The sequence below is a fragment of the Orbicella faveolata genome, unplaced genomic scaffold (genome assembly GCF_042242905.1).
Source record: "Orbicella faveolata isolate gen_17 unplaced genomic scaffold, um_ofav_v1 contig_36, whole genome shotgun sequence".
NCBI classification, from domain to species: domain Eukaryota; kingdom Metazoa; phylum Cnidaria; class Anthozoa; order Scleractinia; family Merulinidae; genus Orbicella; species Orbicella faveolata.
Genome location: NW_028301565.1, coordinates 4706013 through 4722124, shown reverse-complemented (window position 1 = coordinate 4722124; position 16112 = coordinate 4706013). Strand labels below are relative to the sequence as shown.

At 40.1% G+C, this 16112-nt stretch overlaps 1 protein-coding gene across 4 annotated transcripts in view; it reads right to left on the bottom strand.

Moving 5' to 3' along the window:
- LOC110067255 (centrosome-associated protein 350-like) overlaps nt 1-16112 on the bottom strand; it is a 36714-nt gene that overhangs the window by 15719 nt on the left and 4883 nt on the right. For 2 of the 4 annotated variants that reach the window (XM_020774562.2, XM_020774563.2), the window contains exons 9-35: nt 15890-16045; nt 15351-15458; nt 14939-15000; nt 14607-14705; nt 14117-14266; nt 13562-13601; nt 12843-13070; nt 12483-12587; nt 11912-12124; nt 11737-11780; nt 10838-11134; nt 10328-10394; nt 10019-10088; nt 9739-9800; nt 9382-9623; nt 8400-8540; nt 7801-8061; nt 7488-7577; nt 7005-7112; nt 6863-6916; nt 6086-6483; nt 4907-5151; nt 4555-4751; nt 3951-3989; nt 3223-3501; nt 2495-2692; nt 1615-1979 (exon numbers count right to left, since the gene is read on the bottom strand). In XM_020774562.2, coding sequence (XP_020630221.2) covers nt 1615-1979; nt 2495-2692; nt 3223-3501; nt 3951-3989; nt 4555-4751; nt 4907-5151; nt 6086-6483; nt 6863-6916; nt 7005-7112; nt 7488-7577; nt 7801-8061; nt 8400-8540; nt 9382-9623; nt 9739-9800; nt 10019-10088; nt 10328-10394; nt 10838-11134; nt 11737-11780; nt 11912-12124; nt 12483-12587; nt 12843-13070; nt 13562-13601; nt 14117-14266; nt 14607-14705; nt 14939-15000; nt 15351-15458; nt 15890-16045 — 4318 coding nt within the window. The remainder of the gene's footprint in view (nt 1-1614; nt 1980-2494; nt 2693-3222; nt 3502-3950; nt 3990-4554; nt 4752-4906; nt 5152-6085; nt 6484-6862; nt 6917-7004; nt 7113-7487; nt 7578-7800; nt 8062-8399; nt 8541-9381; nt 9624-9738; nt 9801-10018; nt 10089-10327; nt 10395-10837; nt 11135-11736; nt 11781-11911; nt 12125-12482; nt 12588-12842; nt 13071-13561; nt 13602-14116; nt 14267-14606; nt 14706-14938; nt 15001-15350; nt 15459-15889; nt 16046-16112) is intronic. The other 2 variants (XM_020774565.2, XM_020774566.2) reach the window with 2 other exon arrangements.

Sequence of the window (16112 nt, the reverse complement as noted above, 5' to 3'; positions counted from 1 at the left end):
ACGAAGATAAAATCACCTGAGCTTCATTAAGTTGAATGAGTATTGACATTTTGTAAGCAGAGTTTATGATAACTTTCTGAAATAAAGTACGCTGTAATTGATAGCTAAACTAACGGAGAAAGCTCAAATCAAACGAAGTTTTTTTTTTGTTTACGAGTAGGATTCTTCGAGTCTGCCATAAGGTAGAAACGTTAAAAGACGTCAATATTTAATACACTGCTTAACCTCATTTTCCTTTTTTAAATGTTTATGCCAAGTATAAGTAATCAGTTAATTTTGAGAAAAGGTGTCAAGGATCAAAGCGGCTGTGTAAATTTAGTACAGTGGAAATTTTCCTAAAAAGCCATTTCCATAAATGGTTAAAGATGATTTTTTTAGATATATATTTTAGATATGTTTTGACTAATAACAAAAAATGTTACGTGGCATGAATTTTGTAAAACAAGAGACCATAGTCTCTTGTGGAAAATAAGAAAAACGTAGAAAATGTATAGTCTCGACAACCACTTCAGCCCAAAACCCAGTCAAGAGCAAAATCAAAGCCAGTCAAGTGAAAATCAAACCAAATCCAGAGTAGATTATCCAACTCCCAAAAAAGAACAAGCCCAACTCAGTCAAGTGCAAAATCAAACTTGTTCAAGTTCAAATCCAAGTATTCAACCCAAACAAATCAGCCGAATCAAATTGTTTCTGTTTATATAATAAAAAAAAAACCTTTAATTTTCTTTACGTTAGGCCACAATGCGTATTACATGAACGTTAACATAGGAACTGGCATCAAATTAATTGCTCAGCCACGTGGCAAAACGTACTCCTTCGTTCGCCTCTGAAGACCGTTTTACTTATGTAAACAGTGCTGAAGACCATTATAGCAACAACTCGGATAACTTTGCAAATACTTCCAAGTGTCACGATATTTCTTCTGGTTTGAAAGCAAGCTAGAGAATGATTTTGTGAAAAATTGCGTGATATATAGAGTATGAATTCACCAACATCATCTTAAAATCTTTGAGACAAGCAATGGGCATGAGGCATTGCACAATGCATTGCGGTTGAGATGCCAGTTTAATTCCGCTAGACATCCGGCTCGATTTAGGCCCCGTCCTTACTACGCCGGAGTAATTTGAAAAAGCAGTTTTATTTCTACGGTTAGGCCTACCGTCCACTCTAATCCGTCCAGAAAACGGAACTTTTCGAAAACGCTCTTGAAATCGGAGGAATTTGAAAACGCCGGCTTTTCGTTTTCGTGAGGACAGAAAACATTTTGAAAACCGAGCTTATTTGAAACGATGACCTCACGATACTCATGTGATTTCGCTGCCCGAGTTTTTTTTTTCTTTTTTTTTTTTTTTTTCAAACAAAATCCAAAATGAACGGTGATTGTCGCGTTTTTTTAATTCCTCCGGCGTAATGTGGACGGAAAACATTTGACGCGTTTTCAGATAAGAGTGAAAACTCCGTTTTTAAATTCCTCCGGCTTAGTGTGGACGGTTCGACACACCGAGAAGTAAGACGTCCGATGTTTCGAAACGTGCCTAAGGATAGAGCTGATGCAATTTTCAAAAGCATTAAATCTATACCTTTAATACATTTTTGTCGTTTATTCCGACTGACCTTTCGCTGGACTGATTCTTTAACTTCTTCAGTTTCTGCATAACAGTCGAGTCAGAAGCTGTTGGTGATCCTTTGCTAGCCGAGAGGGTCCCTTCTTTGGCCGATCCCTCGTCACTGTCTCCCTCAGACAACAGTCTCTTCCTCTCAGCAGTACCAGACCCTCCGTGGCCATTGGACGGGCGAGTCTCGGTCCGACTTGCTCCAGGAGACTGGTAGCTAGGAAGTTCTTCAGCGACACTCGCGTTTGCAGAAGCCGAAGGTGAGGCAGTCGTAATGTCCTCTAAAACGGATGAACGGCTGCGAGTGGAATGGTCAGCGGGTTTTTCTTCAAGCTCCTCAATTATTTCAGTTGATTCAGCTTCGCTCTGAAATAAATGCATTTCATCATCACCTTATTTAAGAACACGAGATCACATTCATAACTTCCAGTAGCCGTGAACTAGGTATTACTTGCATTAATTACAAAATAGAAACCTCTTACATTACAATAATTACTGTTTGATTGTACCTAATTATGTCTAATCATTACGATATACTAACAAGTTAAATTTGATCCTTCATACATGACAAGTCACTAATGATAACAGTATCTAAAAACTGTTTTGTTTGACAGACTTGACTAGCCGAGGTTCTTCCTCTCTAATTTATAAGCCTAAAACTTATCCACTTAGCTTATTCTCTGGTTTTAATCAAAACCATTGCTGCACAAATATGTATGGGTAATGGTATGAATGCGAGTGCAAATAAGGATTTACACTGCGAGTGATATTTGAAAATTCTACAATTTGAAAGAATTTTCATACATCAGAGGTAGTATGAATCCTTAATTGTTTGAATTTTCATACTTAGCTTAGTTCTCCGTTGTTAATCAAAATCTTACCTTGGGTTGTTCAATAAAGTCCTGTTCTGCAGTTTTTTCTCCTCGTTCCTGTCCGTGAGTGGCTTGCTCTGTGGCCGCTTTCTCTCTTATTTTCTTGGTGTTTTTCCTTAGTCGGGCTATCTCCTCCTGCTGCATCAACAGCAGGCGACGTTCATAACTGGCTGCACGGTTCGCTGCTTTCAGACGCTTGATCTCCGCCTGAAGAGAAACAAAATGACGAAAATTGGTTTGAAATGCGGCTTCTCATGCTCAGATATCTACTTTGTTTAGACTTAGAGCTGGTGATTAATAAGGGGATAGGTCCCAATGTTTAGGCAATTACGTTTATTTTTGGTAATTACGAGCTCTAAACTTCAAATTGACAGATCAAGCATTTTTTTAACAAAACCACGGCCACAAGACACACGAAGATGGTTTACCACCGTAAGAAATAACGCATTCATAGAAACTGAGATAAACTTCGACATTTTTCAAGTTTACCCGAATGCGCTCCGTTACAATCGTCTCCAACTTTACCAATCTGTGCCTCTTTTGGGCTTTTCTGTGTTTTTTTTTTTTTAAATTCGTGTACAGTTACTTTTTTAAGCTATTATAAATTGTGGTCATCGCTAAAATCGCCGAAAATTGCGTAACCTAGTCTCCTTCAAAGAAAACAGAAAATAATTCATGCGGCGTTGACGTACACTAAATTTCTAGCACTGAATGCGACACTTGTCCTACAACCCTACCTGTTCAGCTTGAAGTCTCATCAGAACCCCTCGTTGGCGTTTTCTGATTGACGGCATGACGTCATCAGCACCCTTATCGCGGTGCCTTTGTTTCTGACACTCGAGCCAGGCCATCTCGGCTCGCGTCTTTTCCTTGAGGGCTTTTTCGCGAAGGCGCAGGAGGCCCGCTTGATGTTTGGCTCGAACTTCTTCCTCTTTCATCAAACGGACCATTTCGGACGTGAACTGGGAGAACGAGTCCTCACCGGAAAAAGGCGCCGCGGAAAACTCTTCCAGCACCTGATAAGAACAAGCGAGAGTGTTAAGATACGTTAACAGTGTGAACTTCAAGGCTCTGAACAAATAAAGAAAATTTCCCCCATTTAAACCGTAGTAACTAATGCCAATGGATGAAAATTACAATATCAAGAGAAGCAGCCACATCACTCTAAGCTGGTTTTCATGGAGGTCCGCTATCCTGGTCGAATTGGAATTTTTGTGGAGGGAGGAAAACCGGAAAACCCGGAGAAAAACCGTCAGAGCAAGGCGAGACCCAACAACAAACTCAACCCACATATGGCACCGGGCCGGAATCGAACCCGGGCCACATTGGTAGGAGGCGAGCGCTCTCACCACTGCGTCATCCCTGCTTCCCATGGATGACAACTGTCACAAGATGGTCCTAGTGCGATCATTACTTTCAATATCCATTTAACAAGGATGTCTTTCGCAAGTAAAATAACGTTTACCTTATCAACTGGAAAATCCTGCGAATCGTGGTTATCGTCCTAAAAATAGAACGGAAATTACATAAATACATAGTGCTGCATCATGACAAGTCAGAGGTTACTCAGTCGTGCGTCACAAGAAAAGCCGAACTGTATTGTTTACTCACTCCATTCTGAACGAAAAAAAAATACCATCACTAAAACATAAAATAAAATAACATCTGGCGAATTTCTCTTTTCTATCGGATCTACCGCACAATTATGGCGCAAGGCCTATTAAGGCGTAAGAAGACTTAGCAGTTTTAAATTTCCCGTTTTATATTAAGGTAAAGTCTGCATACGAGCCCAAGTGGCCCACCACGGTTTCTAAAGCATGAGGCGACTACGTATATTTCTACTCCCCCCTGGATGGAATGCTAGCCCATCGCACCTTTGTATACACCCGGGTGGAGGGAGGCACTGTGAGAGTACAGAGTCTTGCCCACGAACACAACAAAATGTCCTTGACCAGGGCTCGAACCCAGACCGCTCGATCCGGAGTCGAGCGCACTAACCATGAGGCCACCGCGCCTCCACAGCTTTACAGTTAAGTTGCTAATATTTTGCCCAGGTCTTCCATACTTACAGACGAGTACGACACAGTGCCCTGGTCAGAGGGTATGCTGCCGCTCCTTCCGGTCTTTCCCAGGCTCCGACGCCTGTGGCTCTCAGAAGGAAGAATCATTCGAAAGTCGATCTCGTCATCTGTAGCTGTATGCGACGACATCACCGACTCTTCAAAGTTCAGCGTGTAGTCGTCTTCAGGAGACCTCTCCAAGCGCTCTAAATGTAAAAAATCAAAGCAGTTTTATTTAGGTTTAGTTGCTTGATTCTTGCTCGCTCGTTGTGATCGGTTGATTGAAGTACGTATGTCATTCGACTGGAGAGACTCGTCACATCTTCAAACAAACGTATTATAGAGATCTACATGTACTTACCAGTAGGTTTCCTAAGGTTATCCCCGCTTAACACCTCTGCCAGCGAATCATCTTCAGCCACATCAAGCCCGATATCAGACAGGACGCTTTCAGCAACACTGTGTTCCATCTCCTCAGGAATGCTCCCCGACTCCTCTCCGGCTGACGGCGCGTGCTTCGAGTGTGAAGCGGGATCCGCCTGAGACGGAGTGCGACGGCTGCGGCTCAAGGAACGGTCCACTGACAAATTACTTGCTGTACGAACGCTAACGAAAGAAAGCAAGCGGAATAATAAATAATGCTTTGACCCTCTGAGTCCAAGCTATGGTTTTAAATTTCTAAAATGGAGATATAAACAATGACATTAGCGCAAGTCACCTAATAAATATTGCTCATTAAACAATACCAGCCCAAAATGTTTGTTACTTTTGCAGACTGTCTAATTTAATTCTTCATTTGGACACGTGTTCAAATCAACATTGATTTGGACAGTCCCTTGCGCAATATTACAGGTGACACAAATACATCCTAGTCCAGTTACGAAATAATTCAACTCAAAAAATCCTCTGACTACCACACTGACGTCGTCAAATTTTAGCAGTCCTCAAATTACCTTTTTGTACAATTTTCCAAATTGCGCAGCTGTATATATGCTAATACATCAGTGATCTGCGCTGACCTCTTTGTACGAAGAAATTCACACGTTTTAAAAATAAATACCATCACTAGAAGTGAAATACCAGAATCATATGCCCACAGAACAAAAAGTATGTTTTTCTGCGTTTTTACAAGTTTCTGTAGCACGACTTTTTGAAATAACACTCAGGGCCTCCACAGACTAGACGACAACTGAAAAGCGTAGCGTGTGAGAGGAGTTGTCGACAACTAAACGCTATTAAGTTGTCGACAACCACGTTTTGACCGTTTTTTTTACGTGTGTGGGAATCATTGGTTTAGTTGTCGACAACTATCGAAACTGCGTTGTCGGTGGACATTGGTTTGAGCATGCGTATTGTGTTTTGAGCATGCGCAGTGAAAGTTAGTTCCCAAGGTCTCGCTGACCTGACTAAACATCGACAACTAACACTCCAATGTGTGAAATGCTCGCATCGGACACAATCAGTTGTCGATAACAAATAGTTGTCGACAACTAAATGTCTAGTCTGTGGAGGCCCTAAATGAGTGAGCAATTTCATTTACCTTGTAGTTCTATCTTGCTGCGAGCCTCTAGAAATATCTAAATCATCACTAACATACGTCCTGCTACCAGGACTACCCTTGGCTTGGGAAGCCCGGTCCAACGCGTCTGTTCCTGGCCGTGAAGTCCTGGTTCTAGAGTAGCTGTCTGCCGTGCGTTCACTGGCCGAGTAGCTTGAGTAACTGTCACGTGTGCGTTCGTCGTGACTCTGGTCACGATAGCTCTTCAGTCGCGCCTCTCTTTCTCTTAACAGCTGTTCTTGCTGCTCGTGAAAGCGTGCCATGGTGCTCTTGACAGCAGCTTCTGCGGCTGCGCTGGCTGCGTCGGCGGCAACACCTCGTGTGTCCACAGTCTGTTGTCTAGCAACATCTAATAAAGTCCGTGCGGCTGAAGAGCGGGCCTGGAAACAAAAGAAAAGAGACGCAGCGAGAAATTACAGTAATATCTTGACACTAAACTGACCAACCCAACTGACCAATTGGGACTGATTATCTTTACCGTCGCTGGTCTAAACAGGAGTCGAACGAATGTTCACTCTCATTGTATCAGGTCTAAACGTCACCTGAAACTCAAAGGGTACGTGAAATACGGCTCCACGTTGTAACAAAACGTAGCCTTCAACTTGTGGTGGTTACAGATTCCTGTGTAAATCTCGACCGGGTTTAATTTAGTTTAATAATAAGCGCTGCGCGTTTCTAGGCTCTGTCTGTGTTATTCTCCGCTCATTCTTCCTCGGCCGATTGATGCATTATCAGTCATGCTGATTCATCAAAACATACCTCCTCCACATGCTTGGCTGACTCTGCTGTTGTTCGCGCTGCCTCACTTTGCACCTTGGAGAAGAAAAACAGACCATAAAACAATGCAACACATTCAAATGAATATGACGAGTATGGAATATAAAATCACGTCATATGTTACCTTCACTAGCCTGTCAGCGGATTCTGAAATGCTAGCAGCCGCTTCAAGTCTGACCCGAGCAATTGTCTCCGCAGCACCTGCAGCTGCATCCGCTGCAGCACGGCGGGCCTGGAAAAAATCAAAACGACTAGTTATAGTAGATCTCTACAAGACCACGGGAAACGAAAAATAAAAAGCACTAAAGGTTTTAATGAATGCCCTTTTTCACCATGGATATTAATGTGAATCGGAAACTAAGTTTTAATACAACCTTAACAAAGCTTTAGTAACCAGCTGACCAATAGACCATGTTGCATGAAATTTGACACGCTGAAAACTAACGTGACCACTACCTACGAGACAAGCTTGTGTGCAAACATTTCCTCACGAAGTTGTTCTACACATGTCACCTGTGAGGCCCTTGTTGTAACTTTGTTATTGTCCGTACGTTTACGGTTCAATTCAATCAGATGAAGTTCGTTACAAGCAAAATTTAAATTGTACCTCTTCAAGCTGTTTGGCTGCCTCTAAAGCTTCCTCTCGAGCTTTAGCCCTTAGATTCTCCATATCACGAGCGTGTGAAAGTTGTTTGGACTGAAAGTAACAGAGAGAAAATAACACATAACAATATTAGCCGTTAATGCACGTCATTGAAGCTAGCCTCGTGACGAAATAACCACCTCAGGGCCTGGCAGATTAGGTTGCTGTCAAAAGGCAATCCACGATACAGACATTAACTCGACAATGCAAAAGAAGACTGGAGTTCCCCTTTTTTCACCTCAGAGGACAATGCCATACCCTAAAGTGAGGTACTAACCTTGAGTATCTGAGCCAATGAGACAGTCTCCTGTTGCGCCATGGAAACTGCACGAGTTCGTTCAACATCAGTCAGCTGGCGCACTGACTCCTCCATGTACTCCAGTCTGTTGAGTTCTGCTGTCAGCCTCATGTCTAGAGACCCAGGTGACAGGCGGTCACCTCCCTGATGAGAGGGCGTGAACACTGATGGAGGTGGGCGAGTTGGTGGGGTATAAGGGGGAAGATGGCTCTGAGTCTCTTGGTCTCTTGGAGGAGAACGCTGTGTAAACGGGAAAATAGTTTGTCAATACTGAAATATAACTTCATCAACTAAGCTATACTAGGTTCTTTTTCATCATTATTTTCGGTTGAGCAAACAAACTAATCCCCTTCGTGAAAAGCTGGCGTGACTACTAGCGTGACACACTTGTGCAAACCGGCCTTGCAACTCAAGCTTTTTTCCTGGTCACAAGATACAAATCAGAAACGCTTCGGTTTAATACTCTACCAGCTTTTGTCTAAGATGGCACCTATTCATCTGACATCAGAAACATCAGAAACAAAAACGAGATGAATCTCGGAGAACTATTTTTCCGAAACAGCAGGTCAGATTCTTACCCGTGTGGAAGAGAAAGTCGGAGAGCGCTGGCTAACTTCGCTTGCACGGGACAATTCTCCTTCTGACAGGGTGGGTGACAGTGGACCACTCTCTAGACTCCTGTCAGCAGAGAGTAGAGTCCTATCAGGGCTTGGAGTGCGCTGCAAGGGGAAAACAAAACTTGTCATTCATTTAGAAACAAGGAATTCTTGATAATATTACTCTCCATGCGCTTCAAATTAAAATTCATTATATAACAGAGCGGTTTTCACTAGGGTGTCGAACATAATTCGCGTTTTCTTTGGTCTGGCATTACTTTGCTAGGCGATTGGCTTAAAAAAATACTCAAGCCACTTTCTTATCCAATCAGAAGTAAAAAACAAGACCAATCGTAACTCGCTCGCACACGTTTTCCCGCGCTTTACGTCGGCTACGTGCGTTTGCTTTGAGTTTTGATTGGTTCTTTGGATGGTCTGTGTAATTTGTGATTGGCTAGAGTGATTACTTTGGTTTTGGTTTCACGACACTCAATTGAAAACTGCCCTAAAGAAATACCACAGGAAACTAATTTATAATGATTCAATGTAAATCGGACCAGAGTACATGAAATGTTGCTCCGATTTCCTCGGCAAATTTAAAGAAAAAACAGTGGAATCCCTATTTCTCGAACCCTTGATTTTTCCAGCCTTTCAAAAACTCAAACCAAACCTTGTCGTTTCTTTTCCCTCAGTGGAACACTAAATTTTACCCCCGACTTCTCGAAATATCCGATTCTTCGAACCAATTTTCGTTTCCCTTGGATGCTCGAAGAATCGGAATACAAGTGTAATTGAAACACATGACCACACATGCTGCTAATTCACGTAGAAAAACCGAGCCATCAAATTCCCATAAATTAAAGGAATGTGTGGCACCCAGCGTGGAGAACTGTTATTTTGACAGCTGAAACCTTTGAAAGCTTAAAAGCAGTTTCCCAGCTGTAACTGATTTACATACATGTACCTTTTCACTTCCTTCACGTTTGTTTCCCTGTGATGAGCCTGTAAAGTCATCATCGTCATATTCATCACGGTCTTGACTCTTCTCAGGAGATTCTTCCACTAATGTTTGCTCTAACAGGCCTCCAGATTGATCCAAGTCTGCACCTGGCTCCAGTAGACTCGCTGTTTTTCCTGCTCTGTTGTCTAGCAAGGTTTCTTCGAGAAGACTCCCTGTTTCCAATCCATCCTCCTCTAAACTTTCCTCTGGCATAAATATATAAACATTTAGTGAGTAAATGATGCTTCAGGATACTTGAAATAATCGTTTTAGTGAGTGGCACAAATGAAAAACTGCTGGAGACAAGTATCAATATTTTACCTTCTGTGGGCAGAAATTTCAAGTGAGGGTTTCTTCTCGTGAAAATATTGATGACACTCAACCTGAAATTAAAAGTTGTGAAGAAACAAATATTTATCAGTATCAACATGGTACACTCCAGTCACATTAATGATACAGAGCTTTAATTTCACATTTACCAAAACTATTACGTAAGTCACTCAGGGATGTCTCTGTCATCTAAGCTGTTTACTTATACTATTTTAAGTACACGTCTTCATGTCCTTTGACACGAAATGAGCATCCAGTTCAAGGTAACTACCTGTCACCACCTTTGCTGTTCCAAGGATGAGTTGAAGGCTTTGTCTCCCTGGACTGTTTAGACACGTGCCCTGTGAAATGAGAGAGATACAAATGAAACACTACACATATAAAACCTTAATGCTTGCTAATGAGACAATCCTTCATATACAAAAGACGAAATGCTTACATTATTCAGAGTACAGCAATGAAACGATCTCATTCAAAGACAAAAGCTTAACTGCAGACTTCAGATCATCCATCTATCACACAGTAGTATTACATGCTCTGTAAGTACCCCACGATATTTGCTGCAAAGTGATGCATGTACCTGTAACATGTTTTCTTCTTTCTGATTCATGCAAAGATGGACTTCTAACACTCAATGATCTGTCATCCTAAAAAAAAGACCAAGGCAATGTCAGGCATGCGGATTTAACAGATGTTTTTTTTTTTTTTCTAAATTACAGTAGGGAAGCAACTACAAATTTTTTCCAGTTAGGTCATTTCCAAGTTACGTTATATCTCTGTTTCAAAACAAGTCCTTGTGCAAAACCTCTCAAATGAATTGAGTTTGACTTACGTAAAATATGAACCTGTAAGTGGAACACATTTTCTTATGGTTTCACACAGACTTGTTTTGACACAGAGGCAAAAGGCAACTCAGAAATGGCCCATAATATTGTGTAGCTGTTGTGACACTTTAAGAATTTGAGATTGATTTCAGTCACCTGGCATGTTGTTAAGTGCCTGAAACATTTTGTTTACAATCATGATGGCATTGACATTATGGTATCCTCTGAATGTGTTACAACTATCATGAATACAAAACAACATTTACCTTTAGAGATCTTGAGCTGTGTGTTGGCGATTGAGCATTAGAGCGGGCAGAACTGTATGATGTATTGATATCAGATATGCTGCTGTTTCCTTCATTAGGGACCACAGTGTCCCTGGCTGTGGAGTACTGGGACGACTCTGATGCCCCAGCCCCTGAAATTCTTGGTCTTTGATGTAGCCCTTCCCTGATGGTGGACCTAAGGGTCCTACCAGAGGGTAGCTTCCAATTGAGACCCTGCCGAACACTGTGACCTCTGAAGGCAGCTTGGATTGTTGTTGCAGCACTTGTCTTGGAATCCTGGAGAGAATACAATGTCAAAATTTCAGTGGTGCTAGCATGTGAACCACTATCTACCAGCCATCAACAAAAGCGTTTCCTTCTCTTCTTAGTGTTTATGGTTTCAGTTCCAAAGAGAAAATTTCTCGTACACCCACCAATAAAAACATGTACATGTTACACAAAACTTGCAAACTACATCTAAACAAAAACATGCACTACTCAAGGTTATTGATCTAGAATTACAGGGTTGCCACCCACCAGAACAAAAAAAATCCCTGTCTTTTCCCTGACTTTCCACTGACTGTAAAGCAATTTTCACTGACCCTGCAGAATGACTATCCTGGCCATGAATCAACAAAAATAAGGATGGCTCAGATAATTTTTAAAACAAAATTGCCTTGTCTATACAAAAACATCTAATAAAATAATTTGCGGCAACCTTAAGATAAAATTCCCTGACTTTTCACTGACTTTGAACAGGGATTTAGAAACTCCCTCACTTTTCCCTGACCTTGAATAAAATCTAATTTTCCCTGACTTTCCCCTCACCCTGGCAACCCTGAATTATAATAGAATCCTTATACACATTTGAAAATTTGATTTAAATTGAAATTACTTACCAGCTCTTGATTAAGCTCTGCTTGTTCATGGAGATTGTCAACTCCTAAAACACAAAAAACACAACCTGTGATTAGCATTTTTACAGGGTAAATATGCTCACTAATTTTGTTAATATGAAGAGCCTTCATTCTGTAGTCACCAACAAAATGTACTAAAAATGTCAAGTGGTCATACCTGGGAGTGCTCCCTTAAAGACTGTATAGTCACTAGTTGATGTTAAAGTTCCTAGTTGTTCATCTGGTTTTCTAGGTGATGCAGGCTGTAGGTTTAAGCCCAGTCTCCAAGCCTCTGATTCCAGTCGCTGTTTGAGCTGTGCTGCAGTCTGTTTGATGGCTGCAATTCTGTCTTCTCTGGGAGGACTCCCCGACAGTTTCAATTCTTCATTCTCTGTGGGCCATTGGAGAAGTGTAATACCATTTATTAAATGTAGAGATAACTTCCTCTCAGTCTGAACTTGTTGTGCGATACTTCTAAAATAATAGCTACAAACTAACTGACAATACTAAGAAAAGCCAATGAGCCACAGATTTGTAAAAAGAGGAAGTGCAGTCTAGCATAAGCATATCATGAAGGCCTGATAGTGTCCCAAGTTATCTTCAAGTATAATATTGTATCACAGGTCACAGAACTACTGCTAAAAACGACCAACAAGTCACTGGACTGCGATAAATTAGTATTGAATCCTGGGTAGCATTTAATTTAACTAGAACTACAATGCAAATACACAAACAATTCATAAACACACCAGTTAAAGGCACAGCACCTGGTCTGTTTCTGTCTGGAGGGTTTGGACTGGAAGAATGAGGCTCCAAGTCACTTCTGGTTGCCAAGATGTCATCTCTTGGTTTTTCTGTGTGAAAAAGAAATTAAAAATTAAGAACAATGTTGGAAATAATAGTCACCATCATCAGACATTGTCCAACCACATTTTAAAATTGTCTGGCTAATTTTTCAGTGAAGTTGGACATCATGTACTAGGACCAAAATTGGTTAATAGAATTTATGGCTACTAACCCAACGGGCTAGTTATCCAAAAATGTAAAGTTTGAGCCCTGTCTTAGTGGCAAATGGGTTAACACAAGAGTTCATTTTACATATGCTGTACCTTCAGGGAAGCCAACATAGGCAGAGGGCCTGATATCAACCAGTTTAGTGCCAACTGATACACTTGTCACATGTGGAACTTGACTCTTCTCTTCTCTGTCACTTAACTGGTCAGGTTCTGGAGACATGGACCCTGATGGTGAACTAGAAAGGCTGTGGTGGTCATTGCCATTCCCTTTAAAAGCTGGATAAGCTGGGAGACCTCTGAAGGAGGCGATGTCAAGATTTTCTGAAACAATCAATGACTGCCGTAAGCACATACTTACAGAGTAGAACATTGTTTTGCTACTGTGTTATTCAGGTCTGCCACTGAAGTATTTATTGTTAAGTACTACAAGGTCCAAGACATGAAAAATTTTTAAATTTTTTAAACATCATTGAGACATTGATGGTTCCTTTTCACAATGACATCAGATATCACAAGCCTATTTAGGATACTTCAGCACTTGCCCAACACGTCACTTAATGAGACATTTTGTTTCTTGAGCTGCAAGAAAACATGCAACAGTTGATGAAACTCACTTGAAGAAATAATTGATTAAAATCTCTTTGCAGGACAATTTTCAGCCTTATTGATTTATCACTGATTGAGCATATCAGGTGATACCAATTTTCAATGATCAGTTTTCAAGAAGAGATCAGAGCAGATTTCCTTCAAAATTGCAAGGATCACATTCATTGAGCTAGCACATTATTTTTTATTCTTTTTTATATAAATACCTTTGTCTGATTCACTAACTCCAGTGTCTTCACTGTAACACTTCAAAAAAAAAAGAGAGAGGAAAAAAAATAATAGCAGCTTTAGCTACACGTACAATGTACATGTGAAATGAGTGTAGTTCATAAGTTATGAATGTATTTCCAAAGAGGAAGGTCTTGATACACATTATTTGGTTTGTCTTATGTCTTGTCCCGTCATATTACACTCATCATAATTATTCGGCCTGCAATGTTGTTAATAATTATTATCCCATGTTGCTTGTGCAATTTTACCATTGATAGAATGTGATAATGTGCTAATTTATGTATAAAATGTACAAGAATGCACGTACAAGAATGTGCATGAGTGAATAAGAGCATGAATAAGTATGTCGTAATTTATGCATCCTTAGGCAGTTGTATCATGTAATGCGATGGTTAGGATCTCTTTAGCATTAAAGCATTTCTTCTTCAAATGCTCTTCTTGTGCTGTTAAAGATCTGTTAAAACATAGAGGACCCTTGAAAACGAGATCTACTGTACATAATGTGTAAAATATCGATAACTACAGTTTACCTCTACTTCATCTTGTTGAAAAGGATGATTGTAAGGGTAAATAACAGATCTGAGATCACTACGGCCTTTAGAATAAGTCTCCCCAAATGATTTCTTGTCTTTATGATGAAGATTGTTTTGAAGGTTCTTTTTCTGCCTACTGTACAGTTCCTGAGAAAAAAAATTACTCCAAATCAAATTTTGATAAAAAGGTTGCGACAAATGGATGTCCATGTAAACTATAGGAAACTTAAACATATTTAACATTTACCATGGAACCCCTTTAATCCAGTCACCAACTGGCCTCAAAAAGATCTGGTCATATTAATGGAGTGGCCGTATTAACAGGGTGACCGTATTAAAAGGGTTCTTTGAATGACAAAATGACTGACCAAGCTTTTGCTCAGGCCAAAATACATGTAAAGTGGCAGTAATAACAAGGTGGCCATAATAATGGGGTGGCCGTAAGGTGGAGTTCCACTGTGTAAGGATATTAAACAGCACAACATACCTCAAGTTTCTTCTTTTTTTCTTCCACTGCCCTTTTTTTCAGAAGTTTGTCCTCTTTCAACTTTCTCTTTCTCTCTGCCATTTGTTTAGCCATGTATTTCTGCTCAAAAAACAATTTGAAATATTTACTTCAAGAATTATAAAGGAAATCTACCAAAAGGAATATTCTAGCTTGATACAGATACAGAGGTGTATAAGCTACAGACAAGAAGATGCTTTTGTTGCCTTACACTGAATCAAGTGTTTTGTAGCTTAAAAAAACATAATACATGCACAACTACTTAAAAATTTATTACAAATCATAACACTCAAAACTTAATCATTGCCGCCAACCTTAACTTCATCTGCATCATAGTGTCTTGACTTTTGCTTGGGATAGACTGGCTGTTGTGAAACTAAAAACAAACATTGATAATTTTAAAATTCTGTAACTGGTACAACAAGTTAAAAATTCTTTTGTGTCTTCATTATTCAACCGGCAATCAAAAAGGTTCTGTTAAACAAAATGTTACAAATTCAACGCAGTGAACTGCCGGGCATCTTGTTTTGTTTTGGGAGAAACTATGTTCTGGGAAATTACATTATGTGTGTATACCAGTAAGAACTGTTTTCAATTGCGTGGTAAGTGGCTTTTCTGATCATTATCAAGGTCAAGGCAACACATGTATGTAAAAATAGACGTATTTCCTGTATTTGCAATTTCCTGTCACAGATCAAAGAGAATAAAAAACAACTTGTTTCACACCTTGTGACTGTGGATGAAATGGTGTCTTTCTCTGAGTTCTCTTTGATGAGTTTTTCACTCTGCTCTGTTTGGGTTTGGACTCAGGAATTGCCTTTTCAATCTCCTTCTCTGAAAAAGTTCAACATTAAAATGAGTGACTTAGTAGTTATTTTCTAAAGACATTCACATTGAAAAATGTATTTTTTGAAAAAACTTGATTTGAATTTAGAAAATAGTCCAAAGAAAATACCCACGCAGATAATAACTCGATAGAAACTGAGAAAACCTTTTTGTAGTCACACTGTTTTTTTGTCTTTAGGTTGTTCTCTAAGAAAAGATAGAAAACATTTTCTGCATGTTTCTAGCAGGTTACATGTATAGAGCACTTAGGAAAATTTGAGAGAACTCTAAAAAGCCTGTCCACCTCTGCCCCACAGCACACTCCTGTCCCACAGCATTTCTCGTTCTCCCAAACTTCCACACGTGTTTCTAAAGCTCAATAGAAACACAGAAAATGTTTTCTATTTCCTATTACTTAACAATGAGTGAGAAATACCTACCCGCCTCATCATCAGTATCTAACTCTAGGTCAGACAAAATATTTTTGGCTTCCATTGACAGCATTTTATTGCCTTTTAAATCCTTCATGTCCTGCTCACTGACATCTGCTTCAGATTCTGCTGCTGGACCTGAAGAGTGTTGGGAAAGCTCAGAATCTGTTCAAAGAGGGAAAAATGCATAGAACATTTTCATACACGTAGCAATACAAATTGCAAGTTCAAT